Source organism: Dioscorea cayenensis, chromosome 19 (assembly GCF_009730915.1).
Source record: "Dioscorea cayenensis subsp. rotundata cultivar TDr96_F1 chromosome 19, TDr96_F1_v2_PseudoChromosome.rev07_lg8_w22 25.fasta, whole genome shotgun sequence".
Classification (NCBI taxonomy): domain Eukaryota; kingdom Viridiplantae; phylum Streptophyta; class Magnoliopsida; order Dioscoreales; family Dioscoreaceae; genus Dioscorea; species Dioscorea cayenensis.
The window spans coordinates 29,517,166-29,536,395 of NC_052489.1; the positions used below are offsets into that span (position 1 = coordinate 29,517,166).

The 19,230-nt window shown below is 35.1% G+C and overlaps 2 protein-coding genes and 1 long non-coding RNA gene across 3 annotated transcripts; 2 read left to right on the top strand and 1 right to left on the bottom strand.

The window, feature by feature from the left end:
* Positions 1-1,469: 1,469 nt before the first annotated feature.
* On the top strand, positions 1,470-2,609 carry LOC120249350. The gene is made up of 5 exons (XM_039257846.1): positions 1,470-1,760; positions 1,834-1,914; positions 1,996-2,070; positions 2,163-2,357; positions 2,580-2,609. The coding sequence occupies exons 1-5, from the start codon at positions 1,581-1,583 to the stop codon at positions 2,607-2,609; spliced, it is 561 nt and encodes a 186-aa protein (XP_039113780.1). The 5' UTR covers positions 1,470-1,580.
* A 1,767-nt stretch (positions 2,610-4,376) lies between these two features.
* On the top strand, positions 4,377-6,196 carry LOC120250702. Its single transcript, XR_005533063.1, has 3 exons — positions 4,377-4,824; positions 5,654-5,746; positions 5,838-6,196. It is a non-coding gene; the product is annotated as an uncharacterized LOC120250702 (long non-coding RNA).
* Positions 6,197-14,703: 8,507 nt separating this feature from the next.
* Positions 14,704-18,807, bottom strand: LOC120283376 (endonuclease 4-like). Its single transcript, XM_039290045.1, has 10 exons — positions 18,760-18,807; positions 17,993-18,105; positions 17,724-17,904; positions 17,524-17,631; positions 17,374-17,429; positions 16,691-16,774; positions 16,078-16,167; positions 15,638-15,705; positions 15,360-15,433; positions 14,704-15,120 (listed from the first exon to the last, which is right to left on the bottom strand). Exons 2-10 carry the CDS (start codon positions 18,101-18,103, stop codon positions 14,933-14,935), a joined length of 960 nt encoding a protein of 319 aa, XP_039145979.1. The 5' UTR covers positions 18,104-18,105; positions 18,760-18,807; the 3' UTR covers positions 14,704-14,932.
* Between the last annotated feature and the right edge of the window lie 423 nt (positions 18,808-19,230).

Here is a 19,230-nt window from a genome sequence, read left to right on the forward strand (position 1 = left end):
AACACCTTTGAGAGAGGGTTTCTTAGCAGGATGTAGACAAATTCTATCACTCGGATGGATGTTTTTTTTAAAAAAGCCTATATGGGGGGGGCGCTTGTTAGTAAATGTAGGGATAGATGCAAATGATCGCATCTATCCCTGCTGTATGGGCTACATGAAGCAAAGAGAATAAGGAGAATTGGAAGTGGTTCTTGGAGCTACTGGCAGAAGACTTGAAGATCACAGATAGCTATCAATGGGCATTTATGAGTGATAGACAGAAGGTAATTTTCTTCTCATCTTTATTAGCATGAGTGGACTCTAGAATTGGTTTGCTTTACATGTTTCTATACTGCTTGATATATGTATAATCTGTGCTTTTTTTTTATATGTTTCTATACTGCTTGATGTATTTCCTAATATGTCCTGTTAATTTCCTAATATGTCCTGACATTTTATTTCGCTTGTTTCTATAATGGAATTGGTTCTATACAACTAATATGTCATGTTAAGTTTCTATACTGCTTGATATATGTATAATAAATTTGCCATGCTTAACTAATAAGTTCTCCAAATTTGTGGTTTTTTTTTATATGTTTCTATACTGCTTGATGTATTTCCTAATATGTCCTGTTAATTTCCTAATATGTCCTGACATTTTATTTCCCTTGTTTCTATAATGGAATTGGTTCTATACAACTAATATGTCCTGTTAAGTTTCTATACTGCTTGATATATTTCATAACATATATGATTGCTTCTTTGGTTATATACTGACATTTGCTTGCCCTTGTTTCTTTTCTTTGTTTTGAACTGTGGTGGTTGTGTGTATATTAAATTTACAAACTTAGGGTTTAATACCTGCATTAGAAGAGTTGTTTCCTCACAGTGAACATAGGTATTGTGTTAGGCATATCCACACTAATTTCAAAAAAAATTATAGAGGGAAAGCACTAAAAGATCAATTGTGGAATTGTGCCAAATCTACATACCTACCTGCCTATGAAAGAGCAATGGACATGTTGAATGTGATGTCCGCAGGTGCCCATGAGTACATGAAGAAGATAGACCCACACCACTGGAGTAGGGCCTACTTCCAAACTAGATTCAAGTGTGATATATTGCTTAATAACCTTTGTGAGTGCTTCAATAGCCACATCCTTGAAGCTAGGATAAAAGGCATTGTAACAATGAATGAGATGATCAGGACAAAGTTGATGGTTAGGATTCGAAGAGAAGGGATGCCATGAAAAAAATGCACCACGTTCAACGCCCTAGGATACTTAAAAAAAGTCGGAAAAAAACAAGCAACTTAGTTGGTTATACAATTCAATTTGGTCCGGTGGTGATCGAGTATCAAGTGGTTGGGCCTCGATGGCCAATTTGTGATTAACAAAAAAATGAGGGTACTTGCACATGAGGAAATGGCAACCGACAGAATTCCCTGCAGTCATGCCATTTCAGTCATTTACCACAATAAAGACAAGCCAGAAAATTTTTTAGATGATTGCTACAAAATCAGTACCTTCTTGGAGACATATAGACACACATTAAACCCCACACAAGACAGGGACTCATGGCCTAAAAGTCAACAAGGGCCCATGATTCCACCTGAGCCAATCACCAGGAGAAAGGGTAGGAAGACACTGCTCAGGAGAAGGGAAATTGGTGAGGATGAAAGAGGCTTTACAAATGGCAGAGTCAAGAAGACAGGGGTCACCATGAAGTGTAGTATATGTGGTGCTCCAGGCCACAATAAAAGGCACCATCAACGACCACAGGTAATTGTTTTGTATTAAGTGTTATATTTTAAATTTGATGCTTGTGTCCTTATGGATTGACTGTTTATAATAGGGTGAACCCTCAAGTGAAGCAGGACAACATAACCCAATGGATGACATTGATCCACATATCCTGGAGGAGCATTTTGCACTGGTAGGGACAAATTTTTCTGCTTATTTTTGTATTAGTCTAGTTTCATATTTGAATTTCATTATTAACTCTTCTTGAAATTAGGTTGATGCTATGTATGGACCCAGCCAGTCAGCAGCTACAACACAGACACAACCCAGTGTAGACCCTTCTTCACAGGTAAAATTAAATTATAGCTTTTTAATATAACTATATATATATATTGGTAAATCATTGTCTGAACCTTGGGTTACTTGTTCTGTCAATGACAGGTGATCAATCCACCTCAACAGGGTTTCCCTACAACACAAACTGGTACTCAATCTGGGATGAAGATGCACAAATTGCCTGCATGGGGAGGTAAGGGTTTTGATGCTGCCACAAATATTGCCAAGACTCAATATAAAGATAAAGGCACTGATCGCAGAAGTAAAGAAGGAACTCTTACAAGAAGGAAAAAGGCATGGGTACCCCCAGGAACATCTAGTGGACATTGAAATTAGTGTTCTGCAAATTTTTTTTTTTTTATCTGTAAGGGCATGTACCTTTGACTCTTGTGACAGAAATTAAGTTCAATTACCTGTTTCAGTGACATCTTCAGTTAATCTAAAGTGAATTTTTTGTTTCAGTGTCTTATTTTGTAAATCTGCAGATTTGAATTTTGTAAATCTTATTTTGTAAATCTGCAGCTTGTTGTAGTTTGCAGCGTACTGGAGTAAGTGTTTTATTTTGTAAATCTGCAGATCTGAATGTGTGTGACTATTTACACTCAAAGCTTTTCTTGGTTTCAATATTTTTTTTTAGGATTGAATGTCTGCAGATCTGAATTTGTGTGAGAAATTGAATTCATTGCTTTTTTTGGTTTCTGTATTTTTTTTCCTGAGCTGAATACCTGCAGATCTGAATTTGTGTGAGAAATTGAATTCATTGCTTTTTTTGGTTTCTGTATTTTCTTTTCTGAGCTGAATACCTGCAGAGCTGAATTTGTGTGAGAAATTGAATTCATTGGTTTTTGGTTTCGTATTTTTCTTTTTAAAGTGAATACTGCAGATGAATTTGTGTGAGAAATTGAATTCATTGGTTTTTTTGGTTTCTGTATTTTTTTTTTCTGAGCTGAATACCTGCATATCTGAATTTGTTTGACCAATTAAGCCCAAGCCTTTTCTTGGTTTTAGTATTTTTTTCTGAACTAAATGTCTGCAGATCTGAAGTTGTGTGACAAGGTGATGCATTGTTTTTTTCAGTATTCTTTCTGAACTGATTACCTGCAAATCTGGATTTGTGTGACCATTTAAACTTAAGCCAATACTTTTTCCTCCTAAACTGAATGTCTGCATATCTGAATTTGTGTGACAAGTTGATGCATTGCTTTTTTTTGTTTCAGTATTATTTCTGAACTGAATACCTGCATATCTGGTTTTGTGTGACCATTAAAACTTTCTCCTGAACTAAATGTCTGCAGATCTTAATTTGTGTGACATTTAAACTCAAGCCTTTTTTTGGTTTTAGTATTCTTTTTTTCTTAACTGAATGTCTGCATATTTGAATTTGTGATCTAAGCTTTTGACCATTTAAACTTCTTTTTAGAAGCGTGAATTGTCAACATTTGTTTTACTTGTCCACTTCAACTCGAGTGTCTCAGTACATTTTATTATTGTTTATAGCTTATGTTCACACAAAAAGTCAAAACAAATTAAGCTAACAAATTATATCCAATGAATTTATGATCAAAAAGAAATTATCAATATTTGAATTTCTTTTGACTTACCAAAGATCTGGGAAAAACCAAAAATCCAATAAAACATACAAACTTCAATGTAATCAAGGGAAACAGTGTCCCCATTCATCAACACAACTATAACAAAACTTCAATTTGAAAGTAAACCCTAACTGAAGCTTTTGACTGAAGCTCTTTCCTTTCCTTCACACTCGCATGATGCATCTGCCATTTACTTTCCTTCCTGCATGGACGACAGAGCTTCCATCTCCTTCCCTTCCTCTCTCTCTCAAACATTCGGTTCTTTGTGACGAAGGATGAAAGATGAAGATGAAGACGAGGATGAAGGTGAAGATGATGTGGCCGGTTGCTGCTGACGGGGATCACAAAACAGACGTGGACATGCCACATCAGGATTCTGAGTCAGCACAACCCTGCTGACAGAGCCGTTCCGGCTGCCGCGTGGGTTTATGAGGGCTGGAATTGGTCGGGTGACTGACCGGTGAAAGGAAATCATAGTTGGGTGATCGTTTTTATGCGTTTTGAACTTGGGTGACCGAATTGAAAACCAAGTAAAGTTGGGTGACCTCCTGAAAATTTAACCCCACAAAATGGCCACACTACTCACGTGGCCCATTTTCATCTTTCCTACTCAACACTCTAATATATTGAAGAAAAATATTATGCATTAATTCATCTTTCTTTTCTCTGCTTCATCACCGATCCTCATCTTCGCACCATCATCGAACCCGTCACCGGTCACCCGCCCATCACCTGATCCTCATTTTTGCACCATCATCAAACCAGTCACCGGTCACCCGTCTGTCACCCCAATCCTCATCTTCGCACCATCATTGAACTTTTTATTTAACCTTTCACGCAGGCCTTGCCTCTTCTTCTTCTTCGAAGAAGGAAACGATCTTCGTTTTCTTCTTTGACGATTCTAGGGTTCCTAGTCGTCATCTTGGTTTCGATTTGGATCTTGATTCTTGGATTCCTCTCATGCTGGTTCTCTTGAATCTTTGAGGTATTCTAGGGTTTTCATTTTGAGGTAACATGCTGCTGCTTCTACTCGGGTGTTCATTGATGAAGGAGTGGAGCAATGACGAAGGAGAGGCGCGGGAGAACCCATTGCTATTTGAACGTATGTGATTTAACACCGATTAATAACTACCTTTATTGGTCTGGCCTCGACATCTTCCACTCTGGGATCGAAGGTGAACTTTTTTGGCTTCTATTAAATATATTTATTTTTCTTTGATTTTTTATTGTGAGATCTGAACTGAATTTTAGGCTAGTGTTGCTTGTTTCTTTGCATCTTGATACTTTTCTTTGTGCGATTTTATTTGAGATGTTGAAATTGTTTGGATTCTTGATGGTATTTGCTTTGTGTGAAGTTGTTGTGAAGGACTTTTAGGTTTATTTGAGATTAATCTCTGGCTTTGCAGATATCAAGTCATTCTCATGTATCTGTAGTTTCTTTTATAGGTTGGAATGCAAGAGAAAACAATTTGTATGTATGGAACTGTTGCTAGGGCTTTTGTACTTGTTAAAGCATGGTAGACAACATTTTTCTAAGGATTAAGATTTTATTCTGGCACTGGGCGCCTAATCTTTAAACCTTTGATATATGCATGAGTACAAATAAAATGAAAGAAAGAGCAATCATTTCTCACTATAGAAAACAATTCCTTGCAGCCTGAATTGTGATATGCTTTCTTTGAGGAAAAAGATACAATTTAATGTGGTTTTATATATTTTTTTGTGGAGCAATCACAATAGTATCACCTAATATTCTGCTTATATAAAATGTATTATTTTGCTTCTTATTTTTTCATCAATTCAGGTTATGTTGAGCCCTTACCAGTTGATTTTGAGTAGCTTGACAAATTCTACCAATTGATTGCAACAACTAAGTTAACTGTATATATTCAATATTTTACCTTAGAAGGACTTTTACCAACTCTATTATACATTCACAATTTCTTTTATCGAACCATACAAAATTTCATGTTTGTGTGTATCTTCTTGAGTTTATTCAATCAGGCACTATCTAAGCGAATCCATTACTGCAAATTTGTCACAGAGGCGAAATTCCGTGAAAATCCTTCAGCCTATGAAACTGCCATCAAATCTCAAGTATCATCCCAAACTTATACATTTCATCAGTTATTTCTGCAAATCTCTACTAATAATCTGAACTTTACTTTTCGAAAATTGCTTTATATAGGATCTTGGCTTGCTTATGAAGATGTAAACATATGAATAAGTGGTAAACCACAATCAAAACAGCGGGTAGAAACCAAGGCTAAAGTCTTCAGCCAGGAAGTCGTGATGACTTAGAACGGGAACTGCGTGCCACCGATTTACAAAATCGAACTTGACATCATTGTCGAGCTCTACGGTGTCTGGATAATGCCATTAACCAAGCAAGTTCAAGTACAGTAACTACTGAGGAGGTTTGGACTGAGAAAATCACAGCCTGCTAGCACACACATGCCTGTAAAAGCATAAAACTGAAGTTGGTTGTTAAAATGCTTGTAGCAGAAACATTGAGATTAGAAAGAGAATTGAACTCTGCATTGAAGGATGAGAGATGCAAAATTTGAGAACATGACTCATAGAATATAAATATGCTTGAAACTATGAAGAAAAGTGTTTTTCATTTCATATAAACATTGTCTTCCACATAAGGCAATATTTTTAAATTGATAATCAGAATACTTGCAAGTATGTAATAGAGAAGACTTATTTTATTAATTTATGAACACTAGTAAGCAACAACATAGGCTTACACATCATTATAAAAAACAAAGTATGCCACCTGTAAACAATTTTTTATCAAAATTCTTGAAGGAAAATTCATTAGAAACAAAATTGAAGGAAAGATCACTGTCTTCTGTTATCACAACATCAACACCAACTTCATCAGCATCAAGAGTAGACAGATAAGCTAACTGAGCATCAGCTTCATAACGAGTAACAACAAACTCAACATTAGAAGGCATATTACCACCATCGAAACATAAATATGCACAATTCAAAACATCAACAACACACTTTAAATTAGCAACTGCACACTTCAAAACATAAATAAGCACAATTTAAAACATCAACTGCACATTTTAAATCAGCAATTGCACACTTCAAAACATCATATGCACATTTTAACTAAGGCATACAAAACCATACAACACAAAGATGTATGATAACATTATCAGCACACTTTAAGTTAACAAAACATACAACTACATAAAACTCATCCATTAAGGTTGACAAAACCATACAACACCTACAAAAAGTCATCCATTAAGTTTGACAAAACCATACAACACCTACATAGAACTCATCCATTAAGGTTGACAAAACATTGAATTCATCCATTAAATATAGAACACATTGTTGAGCTCTGGTCACATTGGGTCTGTATTCCTCTATTAATAAATTCATAACAATTAAACAATAAACATGATTAAGAAAATTTATGTTATAGTTAAATAAATCAAGAAAAGAATAATTGGAATACCATAAAGAAGACATTGGATTCTTGTGTGAATGACTGAATGTCCCGGATTTAGCGAAATGAAGCTATCGAAAGTTGAAACAGAGTTTGAATTTACCTAAACGAGAAAAGTATACTCTAATATGTTTAAAAAAATATATATAAAACATAATACCAAATATAAATTTCAAATATGTAGTGGTAACCGTGCTTTCTTGTGTATAAATTTCGGCTTGTTTGTCATGTTGAGTTTGAGTTTTTTTCCTTTGATTGAGCCTTCTAAAAGAATTAATAGTAATGTTAAGGAAAATAATAATTGTGATATTAATTTTTTTTTTATAAAATATAACTACCTTTTTCTTATTTCTAATGATCATTTCTTCTATTTTAGACTTCTTCCTCTTTGATGGTGGTAGGCCTTTGCTCCGTACTTTTAGAGGACTTTGAGATTTTACACTTGAACTTGTGCTTCGGCTTTGCTCACTATCTTCTTCTAAAAACATTGGATGTAGAACTTCATTAGAATGACTCCCATAATAATATGCATTGTCCATCAACTTTTCTATTGCTTCATCCACGTATTTCATCATAAAATTATATCTCTCCACAAAGGCGACCCCAATTTCAACAGCTTTAGAAAAATGAGAACATAATTTATTGTATCGCACATTTTCCTCACTAGTTTGTGGGGCATCATAGCAATTCACCACACATGTATGCCTTCGTTTTATATCCATTCTCCACCGGGGTAAGGTATATCAGTATGGGATTTTTTTTCACATTCTTCTCAATCAAAACCTTGCAAATGTGTCTGCAAAGATTCCTCTAAACTCAAATAAATTACATGAGCATTTAATATCAAGTTCGGCTTCATTGTGATGCATATTGAATACCACTTGCCTTCTGACTTTAATTTCTTCTTTTCCCCTGAAAATGTTTGTCACTTAGAATGTACATATTTGCCCATTTAATCTGATAAGTGTAAGATTACAATACAACATTCCCCACAACTCATCTTGAAACAACTTAAAGATTTCATTTGTATAGGCTTCTTGTAGTTGCTTCTCAAAATAACAATCAGTTAGCATTAGAAAAGTTGAGTTAAAAGATCCCAAATCATCCTTCCTTTCCTTTTCAATCTTACTTTTCAACACGTTATCATATTGCTCCACAAATTATTTCAATGATGTTGTTGGACCAACACCCATAAAAAAAAACATTAATGCTTTCACTTCTTTGAGTTGTGGACATCCCCACCCAAAAAATATCTCTCACATATAGGGGAGCCCATCGATGCCGAATTTTATACAAAGAATTCATACATTCATTTTTTTCAACATTATAGTCCTTTACCATCATCAACCAAATGTCTTCAAATCCTTAAATATCAACTGCTTCGTAAATGATACTTTTCAAAATTTTCTTTATTTCTTTATATTCAGTCAGTCCACCAAGCTTCTCAGGAACCTTCTTCATAATGTTAAAAAGACAGAGACAATGATGAGAATTTGGAAAGACCACTTTAATAGCTCCTTGGATGGCCATGCATTGATATGTAATGATGGCTTTGGGGGCTTTACCCGACATGCATTCTAGCCAAGTTTTGAACAACCATATGTAAGTTTCAATATCTTTATTTGATAATAAACCGTATCCAAACAAGATCGTTTGCCCGTGGTGATTTACACCAACAAATGGAGCAAAAGGCATATCATACTTATTCGTTAAGTATGTTGTGTCAAAGGAGATAACATCGCCGAAGGCTTCATAAGCCGCTCTGGACCTTGCATTTGCCCAAAAAACGTTTCTTAAACGGCCTCCCTCATCCATATCAATGAGATGAAAAAAATTAGAATTTCTCTGGTGCATGCGCAAGAAATAATTTGCATTGCCTCAGCATCCCCAACTCCTAGTTTGAACTGCCTTGCTTTTACAATGTAGTTCTGACAATCGTTCTCGGTGTATGTAAGATTTTCATATCCCCCACATTCAACAACTAAAGAATGAAAATTTTTGCTTAAAGTTATGCCTACTGGATCATTTACTTCAAGCCTTATTTAACATTTTGCATCTAATTTTTTATTGCACTTTTGGAAATGAGATTTATGTGGACTCAATGCATGATTATGCTCCAAAATAGCACTAGAAATAGTAAAGCATCCATCATTGCCAACAATCACGTTAATCTTGGCTTGACAATTTGTTTTGGTGGATAACCTTATATTGAAAGAATTTTTTTGTTGTTGATATCCTTTTCTCACTTTTTACACATGCAAGTGTGTAATATTTCAATTTTCCATCATCACCCAACCTTGTACGATTTTTTGTAATACCAAACCGTTCATGCCGAGCATACTTAATATAGAAATTGTAAACTTCTTCTTTAGAATTAAGCACCATACCGGCTGTTGACACAATCTTCTTAGGCAATGAATCCTCTGGGTGTGTTAATTGATCTTTCTCTTTGTTCAATATTTTTGCACCAAAAGATCCAGCCATGGTCTCGTTCATGGCCAGTTCAGAATAACCAACTTCTAAATCTTCCATATTTTCCTTGTTGGAATCTATAATGATAGATAAATACAAGTGAACAAGTGAGTGCAAACAAAACTTTCACACACAAAATTCAGCAATGGCTATAATCATTGAGGGAAAACATTACAATTAAGTGTCTGCTTAAAAAACAAAAAATAAAGTTCTAATGAAATGAAAATCATAGTGAAGCATATCAAATATATTTGGAACAGGGAATAAGACTATTTCATTAAATCAAATTTTTTTAACAGAAACCATTAAATACTAAAAGAAGTTAGAATTAAACACATAATCAAACATTCAGGAGCTCAACCAATGGTCGCTTTAAATTCACAGTTGAAGCCATCAAAAGAAATCTTACCAAAAAGAAGGGATTCAACTCATGTGAGCATTAAAACATTCCAAATTAAAAAAAAAAAAGAAACATTTTGTGTGTGTGTGTGTGTGTGTGTGTGTGTGTGTTAAAAGGCCTCCTTTTTTTTTTTGTTTCTTCCTTTTTGTTCTTCTGATGAACAAACTCAAACTAAAAAATCAAGCAAATAGAAGAAAGAAAGAAAAACTCAAGAAACCAAATTTTAAACATCATTCACACAAATCAGATTTCAAACCTCAAAAACCAAACAAAACACAAATCCAACACGATCGGCTACGAAGATGAAGGCGGTGAGCGACAAGTGACAGGCAGGTGACCGGCGATGGGTTCGATGATGGTGCGAAGATGAGGATCGGGGTGACGGGCGCGTGACCGGCGACAGGTTCGATGATGGTGCGAAGATGAGGATTGGTGGTGAAGTAGAGAAGAGGAAGAGGAATTAATGCCTAATGTTTTTCTTCAATGTATTAGAGTGCTGAGTAGGAGAGATGAAAGTGGGTCACGTGAGTAGTGTGACCATTTCGTGTAAATGACTAGTGCTATATAACATTACTCTATTCGAAATTACGGACGATTTATCTTTAAAATATTATAATTTTTGAAATTATTTATGAGAATGCGTATTTGGTGCATTTTGTCTGAAAAGACAGGCTACTACTTGATAGAAAACTGCAAACAGTTTACCTTATTTAAATGATAAACTGTAAGACTAAAAATGATAAATAAATCAATGTTTTCCATGTTATGCATTACACTTCACCCATAAATATATTATTGTTTAATTACCATATTGGTCCCTCTATTATAGTGAAAGTACCATTTTAATCCCTCTAATATTTTTTTGTCCTCAAGAGGTCCCTCTATTGTTCATTTTGAGAAAAACCAGTCCCTCACCTTGACACCCGTTCTATTTTCCGTCTTCCCATCTGAAGTGGCATGGAATGTGATTAAAATATTAATAAAATATTGCAAAAAATTCTATAAAAATCCATTAGTCAGCTAACAACTTAATTACGTTATCAGGTTCAGATCTTAAATAACTAAGGATCCGAACCTAAAAACTAAACCATTCTCCATCTCCTCTAATCCATTCTCCCCCTCTCCACTCCATGATAACAACAAGGTTGAACAACGCTGCAACCATTCTCCATCTCCTCTAATCATTTCTCCCACTCTCCACCGCATCTAACACCTCCGGACGAAGAATTCTTACAACCAGGAGTGAACGAGGTCGTTCTCAACGCCACCATCGCCATCGACAACATTGTCCTCTTGCCATCCACCATGACATTTGGCGCCTAACAACAACAACAATAACCATAGAACACTTGATTTTGGTGTATAATTTTACAAAGGTAACAACTATTATTCAAAACTGTAATTCACCATAAAACTATAATTTTACTGTTTCACAAGAGCCGGTTACACAGGACCCATCAAGGAAGGCAGGAATAGAACATGTGTCAAGATAAACCACCTGTCAAATTTAAGGATTACATATTATAGTGAAATGCAGTATAATGATGGTTGTTTGGGATTACATATTAATGTAATTAGGAGTAGAATATTCGGAATGGTCGTGGTTACATTGTTAGCTGTCCTGGCATAGCAGGTGCTTGTTGAAATGCCAAAGTGGCAAAGTTTGTTAGTATTGTAATGATTCCTATTAAGTCTGATGATGTGGATTGACATTATATGACAAGCCAAGTGGTGTCATGGCAAGAGGATGATGACGTGGCATGTGGTGACTCATCAAAGGAAAAGATGACTAGGATGATGATGTGGCAAAGGATGTTATCATGAATATCAAGGTAGAGATTTAATGGAGATCAAGGTGGAGATTTGATTAAGATCTAGATTTAATAGATATTTCTCTCAATACAATCATGTGATGATAAACTATTTTTGGAAAGTGCATCAAGACTATAGGATCTTTTCTAGAAAGGCAAGTTTTATTTTAGATATGATTATCTATCCTTGGTAAGATCCGGGATGATAATTCATATCTTTGATAGAGCTCCTTTTTAGAAAGATCTATTTGAAGAGAGAGAAATATTCTATTATTGGCAAGTGTTCAAGATCATGAAGATTATTTGAAGCTATTTGAAGACACAAAGATTTAGTTTGGTGTGAAGCTATTTAAAGACACAAACTAAATAAGGTAAAGATATACCAAGGAGATCATCAAGACCATATTTAGCATTACTATATTGAAGGAAGATTCAAGAGTTATCTATGGGCGGAACTATTCATGGAGACCAGTCATATGAGGAGATTGATTGAAGATTGCATAAGATATGATTAGAGATTTGAAGATCCAAGCATGGATGATTAAAGATCATGCTTAAAGATATTGAAGGCTAAACTTGGATGAAGACAAGATCAAGTTTAGTAACAATATTTCCATGAGTCAAACAAAGATCATTTGGAAGACCAAACTTGGGCCAAGTTTGGAAAAGAAGATCGGGAGATCTTCGGTGGCTATCTTCGGTAGGATGGTCACGTGTGCCTTGGTGGGCACGCCCCTCAGGAGAGGAAGACCTTCTGAAGTGATGTGAGGAAGGAAGCAGCTGCAAGCAGGAGGAGCTCGGGTCTAGTCAACTGCTACGAGGCGGACTGAAGGAACCAGGAGGTTGAAGGTCGCAGATTCGGGTGCATCCGCTAGAACTCGATCATGTTCGATGAGGTGGGCCATGTTGCATCGGGTATTGCAACATCTAACTTTGGAAGGTGTCCAAGTTAGGAAGTCGCGGAGAATTCTAAAAAGAGGTAACTTTGTAGACGCGTCGGTGCCTCATATAAGACATCCCGCTCCAAAAATTTAGGGATGGAGCCAACAAGTGAGAGACTCTTCGGGTGAGAGTTGAGTGTGTGACCGTCGGGCAATCTTGAGAGGATATTCTTTGTATTGAGAGAGTGAGTGAGTGTTGTACTCCTTGTTCTTATACCTATTTCAGTGGATTGTTTCTCCGGGCCTGGCCCCCCAGATATAGGCAAGGTTGTGGCGAACTGGGTTACCAATTTGCTTGTCTCCTTTATCTTGCTTTGATTGTGTGTGAGTGTTTAATCCTTGAGTGAGTTTTTGAGTGAACTTAACACATCACACCCCCACCGGAACCATCAATTCCATATAAACAAATGAATGACGAATGGAGAAAGGCATCTTTGGCCGTAAATATATTTTTTTTCTCCTTCTATCTCTCTCGTCTTCTTCCTTTCTTCTCTCCTCTTCCTTTTTCCTTAGCCTTTCCCTGAAATTCCTCCAGGATTATCCAATTCAGTGCTATAATTTTACCATAGCATACATCCCGAAATTTCGGTGTATAATTTTAGACATCCTGGCAACATCCACCACAATTATTTTTCAAAACTCTTTCTCAAAAAACTGTAATATCTGCTCAATATACAAAGGCAACAATTAGTATTCAAAACTGTAATTCACCACAAAACTATAATTTAACCATAGTATACATCCCAAAATTTCGGTGTTTAATTTTAGACATCTTGATAACATCCACCACAATTATTCTTCAAAACTTTTTCACAAAAAACTGTAATATCTGACGTGGTGATGGTTGCATTGAGAACGACCTCGTTCATTTTTTGTTGTAAGAATTCTTCGTCGGGAGACGTTGGATACGGGGGAGAGGGGGAGAGAATTAGAGGAGATGAAGAATGGTTGCAGTGTTGTTTGACCTTGTTATCATCATGGAGTGGAGAGGGGGAGAAGGGATTAGAGGAGATGGAGAATGGTTTAGTTTTCGGGTTCGGATCCTTAGTTATTTAAGATCCGAGCCCGATAATGTAATTAAGTTGTTAGTTGACTAATGGGTTTTTAATAAAATTTTTTACAATAATTTATTAATATTCTAATTATATTTCATGCCACATTAGATGGGAAGATGGAAAATAGAATGGGTGTCAGTGTGAGAGACTGATTTTACCCAAAATGAATAATAGAGGAACCTCCTAAAGACAAAATATTAAAGGGATTGAAAAAGACACTTTCACTATAATAGAGGACCAATCTGATAATTAAAGCTTGTTTTTTCAATGATTTATGATACCTACAGTTAATCATTATCTTAACATCTAAAACATGGGGTTCAATATTGCAATATTAACAATTTATCATTTTTAATGTGATACAATAAATTGTTTACAGATTCAGGACACGATTAAAAACATTCAAAATTATATAAGATTATACACAAATGATCTTTTTTTTTTTGCCCTATCATGAGCCCTATGTTGAAAAAATATACTAAAAAAGGACCTAGTAAATTATCACCATATAAAATTAAAAATGATAAATTATTATTGGTCTAACGTGAAAAACCATGTTTTGAATGTTTATAACATTGAAAACAATTGCCCGTTTCCGTTGTATGGTTTTAGTGTAATATATAGCACCGAAAAAAGTAAATTGTTTTTTAGTGTTTCCATATAGCAAGTTGTTTACCATTTTTAATGTTGAATGTGCATTTCTGGACAAAATGCACATAATAAGCATTCTTATAAATAATTTTAAAAGTTATAATACTTAAAAAAATATAAACCCCAAATTACCTGCAATAAACGCGCATTTTAGCTCCACTCGATTTACAATGTTCAAATAGTCAGATACAAACCAATCATAATAATTTTAAGTTTGATTCAAAATGAACAAAATAATGTAAACTTTGATAATATTGTTAGAGCTTAACATATTAAACATGGGTCTAATTTAATCTAAAATCTTAGGCTAACTGAATGAAAAACACATGCCTATATATTTAAATTTATATTTTTTAAATTAACCGATCTAAATCTATTAGTTACTCTAATAGTAATTACACCAACAAGAGGTATAAAACAAGTCTACTGTGATGTTTGAATAACGAGGAGCTATATAGCTCCTGATTAGCTTTGCTGCTTAACATGCACTTTGGTTTTCTCTATCACAAATGGTGTTTGAACTGCACTCTGGAAATATGTCATCAGTTAGGTGGTAGAGGAGAGAGTACCCGCCGAGGAAAATGCGATTTAGGGTGGCGGCAAGACGGACACCACCTTGGGCCAGCCTTTTCCGTACGTGAGGCATGCGAGTGAAGAAGTAATCATCTGTATCATGGACAATCGGTGATCGATGTATGAATACACAATGAAGAGTAGTACACCAAAAGATGATTTGGATTAATAACATGTTGTCCCCAGGTCTAATTTAGCTACATATATCTCACACTTGCACCAATTTAGTTATAGAAAAGATGATATGTGATTTATTACATCTCATAAATTTATACAAATGGGAATGCTTATCTTTTCGCTTTGAACCAGAACAAAGAGAAGAGTGAGATTACCTCCAAGAGTGCTTCCCGGTGAGGCATTCTTGTATACAAATTTGCATGCTACGCTGATGCTCTCTGCAGCATACCTGGTTAGTAAACCATTTATCACTCATAAGTTCATTGCATATCAGTATGTAATGCCACTGATACCATTACCGTTAAGTTTCATGATGTGCAGAGCAATGTACATTTACAAACACTGAAATTAAATATATCAATTTCAGCAGAGAGCCTGATTAAAAAACCAGTCAAATCCATGGAAAGTTTATCTTGTTGGTTACTTGACCTACCAGTTTGGGCACACAGTCTGATTTACTCCACAACTTTCCCATGCTGGCACATCACTGGGCCAGTCTTCCTGCTCAAAAACAAATGAAAATTTGGAGAGAGATGAGGAATTGCCAAATAGAAGAGCAACATCATACAAATAAAATTTGTCTTTCAATCCTTTGATCAATGCCAAAAACATAACATTTTAGTAAATACTTAAGTTCTGCAAGCTATATTAACAGCACAAATAAAGTTGTTTGTTCTAGCTTAGTTGCAGCTTTAGTATTTGCAGATTAAATTTATATTTTAATGGCAACTTCTATATTGCCATGATCTCACATGCATTAAGTAAGAAGGGAAGATTGCTACACACACACACACACTAAAGTCTCAGCATACCCATATCTGTTAACAGAATATTTTTCAGGCCGCCTCCAGCGGCTGACTAAGAGAAACCTACCAGTATGCTTGTCCGGATGTCTTCTATCATCATTGACAGATCCATGTTGTACTTTTTCAGGGCTGTCTCTATGATCAAGGTATCCCATACCTAAACAACAAAGCAGCCACTCATGAGATAATATCAGAGCATAACAATTGTGATGATCAATTAGTATTCAGATGTTATTTCCACTGCCCAAGCAGAGGAACAAGATCTGTTCGTAATTTTGTATGGATTTGATAAGTGTCTAAATGTTGAGGGACACACACCAGTTTGCATTTTCAGCAGCATTGCAGCTGCCCACAATACCTTGTGGATTGAAACTTGGTACACAGAAGCAATCAGAAAACAAGTGGACGACTGAGATTGAATGAGTATTTGATTTTTGGGTTACTGAGCAGTCTAACATGAAGATTATTCATGTACAGCTGCTGACATCTATAATGCTTGAACCATATCCAGAGCAGGAAACACACACACACACACACACACACACATACACAAAATGTAACATTTTATTCGCTTCTAATGGCCAAGTTTCCTTGATACCTAAAATACTTACATTTCTCAGGTTTTGTTTTTCCGCAAATGCAGCATGAACTTAAGATGCAAAATTCTTTTTGTAACTTACATGGTGTAAATTGCTCTTGCGGCGATACCAGTGAAGTATTATTGTGTTCCCACCTTCGTCTCCAAGGAAACCACAATGCAATGGCTATCGTATATGGAAGAAAGACAAAAACAAAAGCATGATGCCAGTTAGCTTCCTTGAAACTCATTTTGCAAAATACAAAACTTGTTTTAAGGGAAGGGATGAATGGGAAACCATATATTTTTTTTTTTAATTTTGTGTGAATTTGCTTACATTTATATTTTCCACTCAGGCATATAAACCTAGAGATCATTATTCATTATAGTAAATAGTAGGTTTTGCAAACTGCATTAATTGACAATATGGAAGGCCTTATCTTTATACAAAGCTGTAGTTGATAGACCAAAGGGTCGTAAAGAGTTACTATTAGTGCGGCAATGGATCATAGAAACTAGTAAAACCTATCATAAAGAAGTCAGATTATCCAAGCATAGTTCAGGAGAGTGCTAGGGCAAAGAATGAAGAAAACAAATGGAACTATAATCAAACTTCCTAACCTGCACTTATAAAATTTTATCTCAAATTCTCTTTATAAGCAGATTTGCAAACTTTAAACTTCACAGATTTTATGCACAATCACCAAAATTTTATGACACTGGAATTAAATCAGAACAGTTTTTCTGTCATAAACTTGCTAAATGGGGTTCAACTAAAAAACAGACCTGATGGATGTCTCCCACAAAATGAGATAGGAACAAGAGAGCCTCTGTGAGATTATCTGAAAACCCACAGGACAACCATACACTATAATCAGACAAAAGAAAGTGTTAAAATTTCAAAATGGTTTTGACAGAGGAATTTTGGTTTCATACATTGGTCAGTAAACTTAGAATTCTTATAAGTTGATAACTGTGCTGAATAGTTATAGATTGCTCCAGTTACACATCTATTTCTGCTTCTGGCAAAGTCATGGCAATCACCTGAAGAAAGCAATTTGTTGTGGAGGACAATACTATCCACATATAAAAAATGAATACCAAATGAAAATAGTCACAAGATGAACCAAACATACGACAATAATCATAGTTGCATCGAAAGTCAGGTGTGTCAACATAATGCAAAGGACTACTCCACCTCCATCCAGCTCGGTGACTTACTTCATCTGGCCAAGAGCAAACAGAAGCCAGATCACCATTAGCATATTCTGGAAGCAGTGATTTCACAGCTTCGGAAGCTTCTCTAGACAATAGCCCCTACAAAATGCATCGCAATTGTTCTTGAAATGCCCTGATATATGAAAATTAACACTCCCATTGCAGCAGGTATGTGAGAATCACTTACCTCTGCTATTTTGCATGTGATGTAGTGTCCTTCCTTACCCCAAGAATGAGTTCCCGGAAGCACGTAGAGAAATATAAACACTATTCCAGTCAAGAATATCAGCAGAGACATGCCTAAAAAACACCAAAAACAACAGTAAATAAAGAGTTCATCACCGACATGCTTTTCAATATCTTATGATACTCAACAAGCCATTCCCTTTCACCAATTTGTACCCTTAGAATAAATTCACAGTGGAGACTAACACAAAAGAGCTCAATTTGTATGCATAAATAAAGTTCATAACTGAAATTCTTTCCAACGCCTTGTGATCTTCAATAAGACATTCCCTTTCATGAATCTCTGTCCTTAAAACAAGTTCCCAAAAAAAACCTAGAATTTACATGATTCATCACTGAAATGCTTAAAAATATCTTATGATCTTCAACAAGCTATCCCCTTTCATCAACCTCTACCTTCAAAACAAGTTCCAAGTGATAAATCCAACCCAAAAAATGTTAGAATTTACATGCATAAACCATTCAATCATCACTAATTTTCTCAAAAATGATTAAAAAAGAAAATAATTTCAACAAAAAAAAAGTTAAAACAAATAAGTTGATGAACTGGAAAAAACCTCAACCAGCTGCAAGAACTAGGGTTTCAACATCATAACGCATTGGATCACAACATTTATCCTCTTAAGATCAAATTTCACTAATGATCAGATTGAATTCAACTCCAAAAACAGTGCTGATTTTGAACCTATGTTTTCATCGATAACTCACCTGCAATAGAGCTCTCCGAGCTGGATGTTCTCTGCGATGTTTGCCGCGAATGCGTTTGCCGTTTATAAAAGGAATATATGTGTGTATATATAATAATAATAAATATTATTATTAATTATAAACAACAATTTATTTACGAAAAATCTTTTTTAATATATTTTAATAAACCTAATTATATGTGCTTATTATGTAATAAAAACCAGTAATTTTTCACTAAACTGATTATTTAATATATAATACTAAAGAAGTTTATTAATAAATGCGTGATAAAATTAGATTTTAATTGAATAAAAATATTAAAAACCATCAAAATGATCAGTAAAATAAGCCAACATTAGTATGTTTTAGTGGTAAGACACTTGGCAGTGAAAGAACGCGAGTTCAAATCTGCCATTCGATAACTAACATTATAAAAATATTGTATATTCACTGTTCAATGTTCACTATATCCATGTACTGTAAAGTGCTTTT

Bases quoted from the DNA above. Each gene is read 5' to 3' on its own strand.
- LOC120283376 (XM_039290045.1), bottom strand. From the start codon at position 18,103: ATGTCTCTGCTGATATTCTTGACTGGAATAGTGTTTATATTTCTCTAC. The intron at 17,905-17,992 runs GTAAGTGATTCT...TGCATTTTGTAG, and splicing joins TCACATGCAAAATAGCAGAG to GGGCTATTGTCTAGAGAAGC. The intron at 15,434-15,637 runs GTAGGTCAAGTA...TTTACTAACCAG, and splicing joins CAGACTGTGTGCCCAAACTG to GTATGCTGCAGAGAGCATCA.
- LOC120249350 (XM_039257846.1), top strand. From the start codon at position 1,581: ATGATTCCACCTGAGCCAATCACCAGGAGAAAGGGTAGGAAGACACTG. The intron at 1,761-1,833 runs GTAATTGTTTTG...TGTTTATAATAG, and splicing joins GGCACCATCAACGACCACAG to GGTGAACCCTCAAGTGAAGC. The intron at 1,915-1,995 runs GTAGGGACAAAT...TCTTGAAATTAG, and splicing joins TGGAGGAGCATTTTGCACTG to GTTGATGCTATGTATGGACC.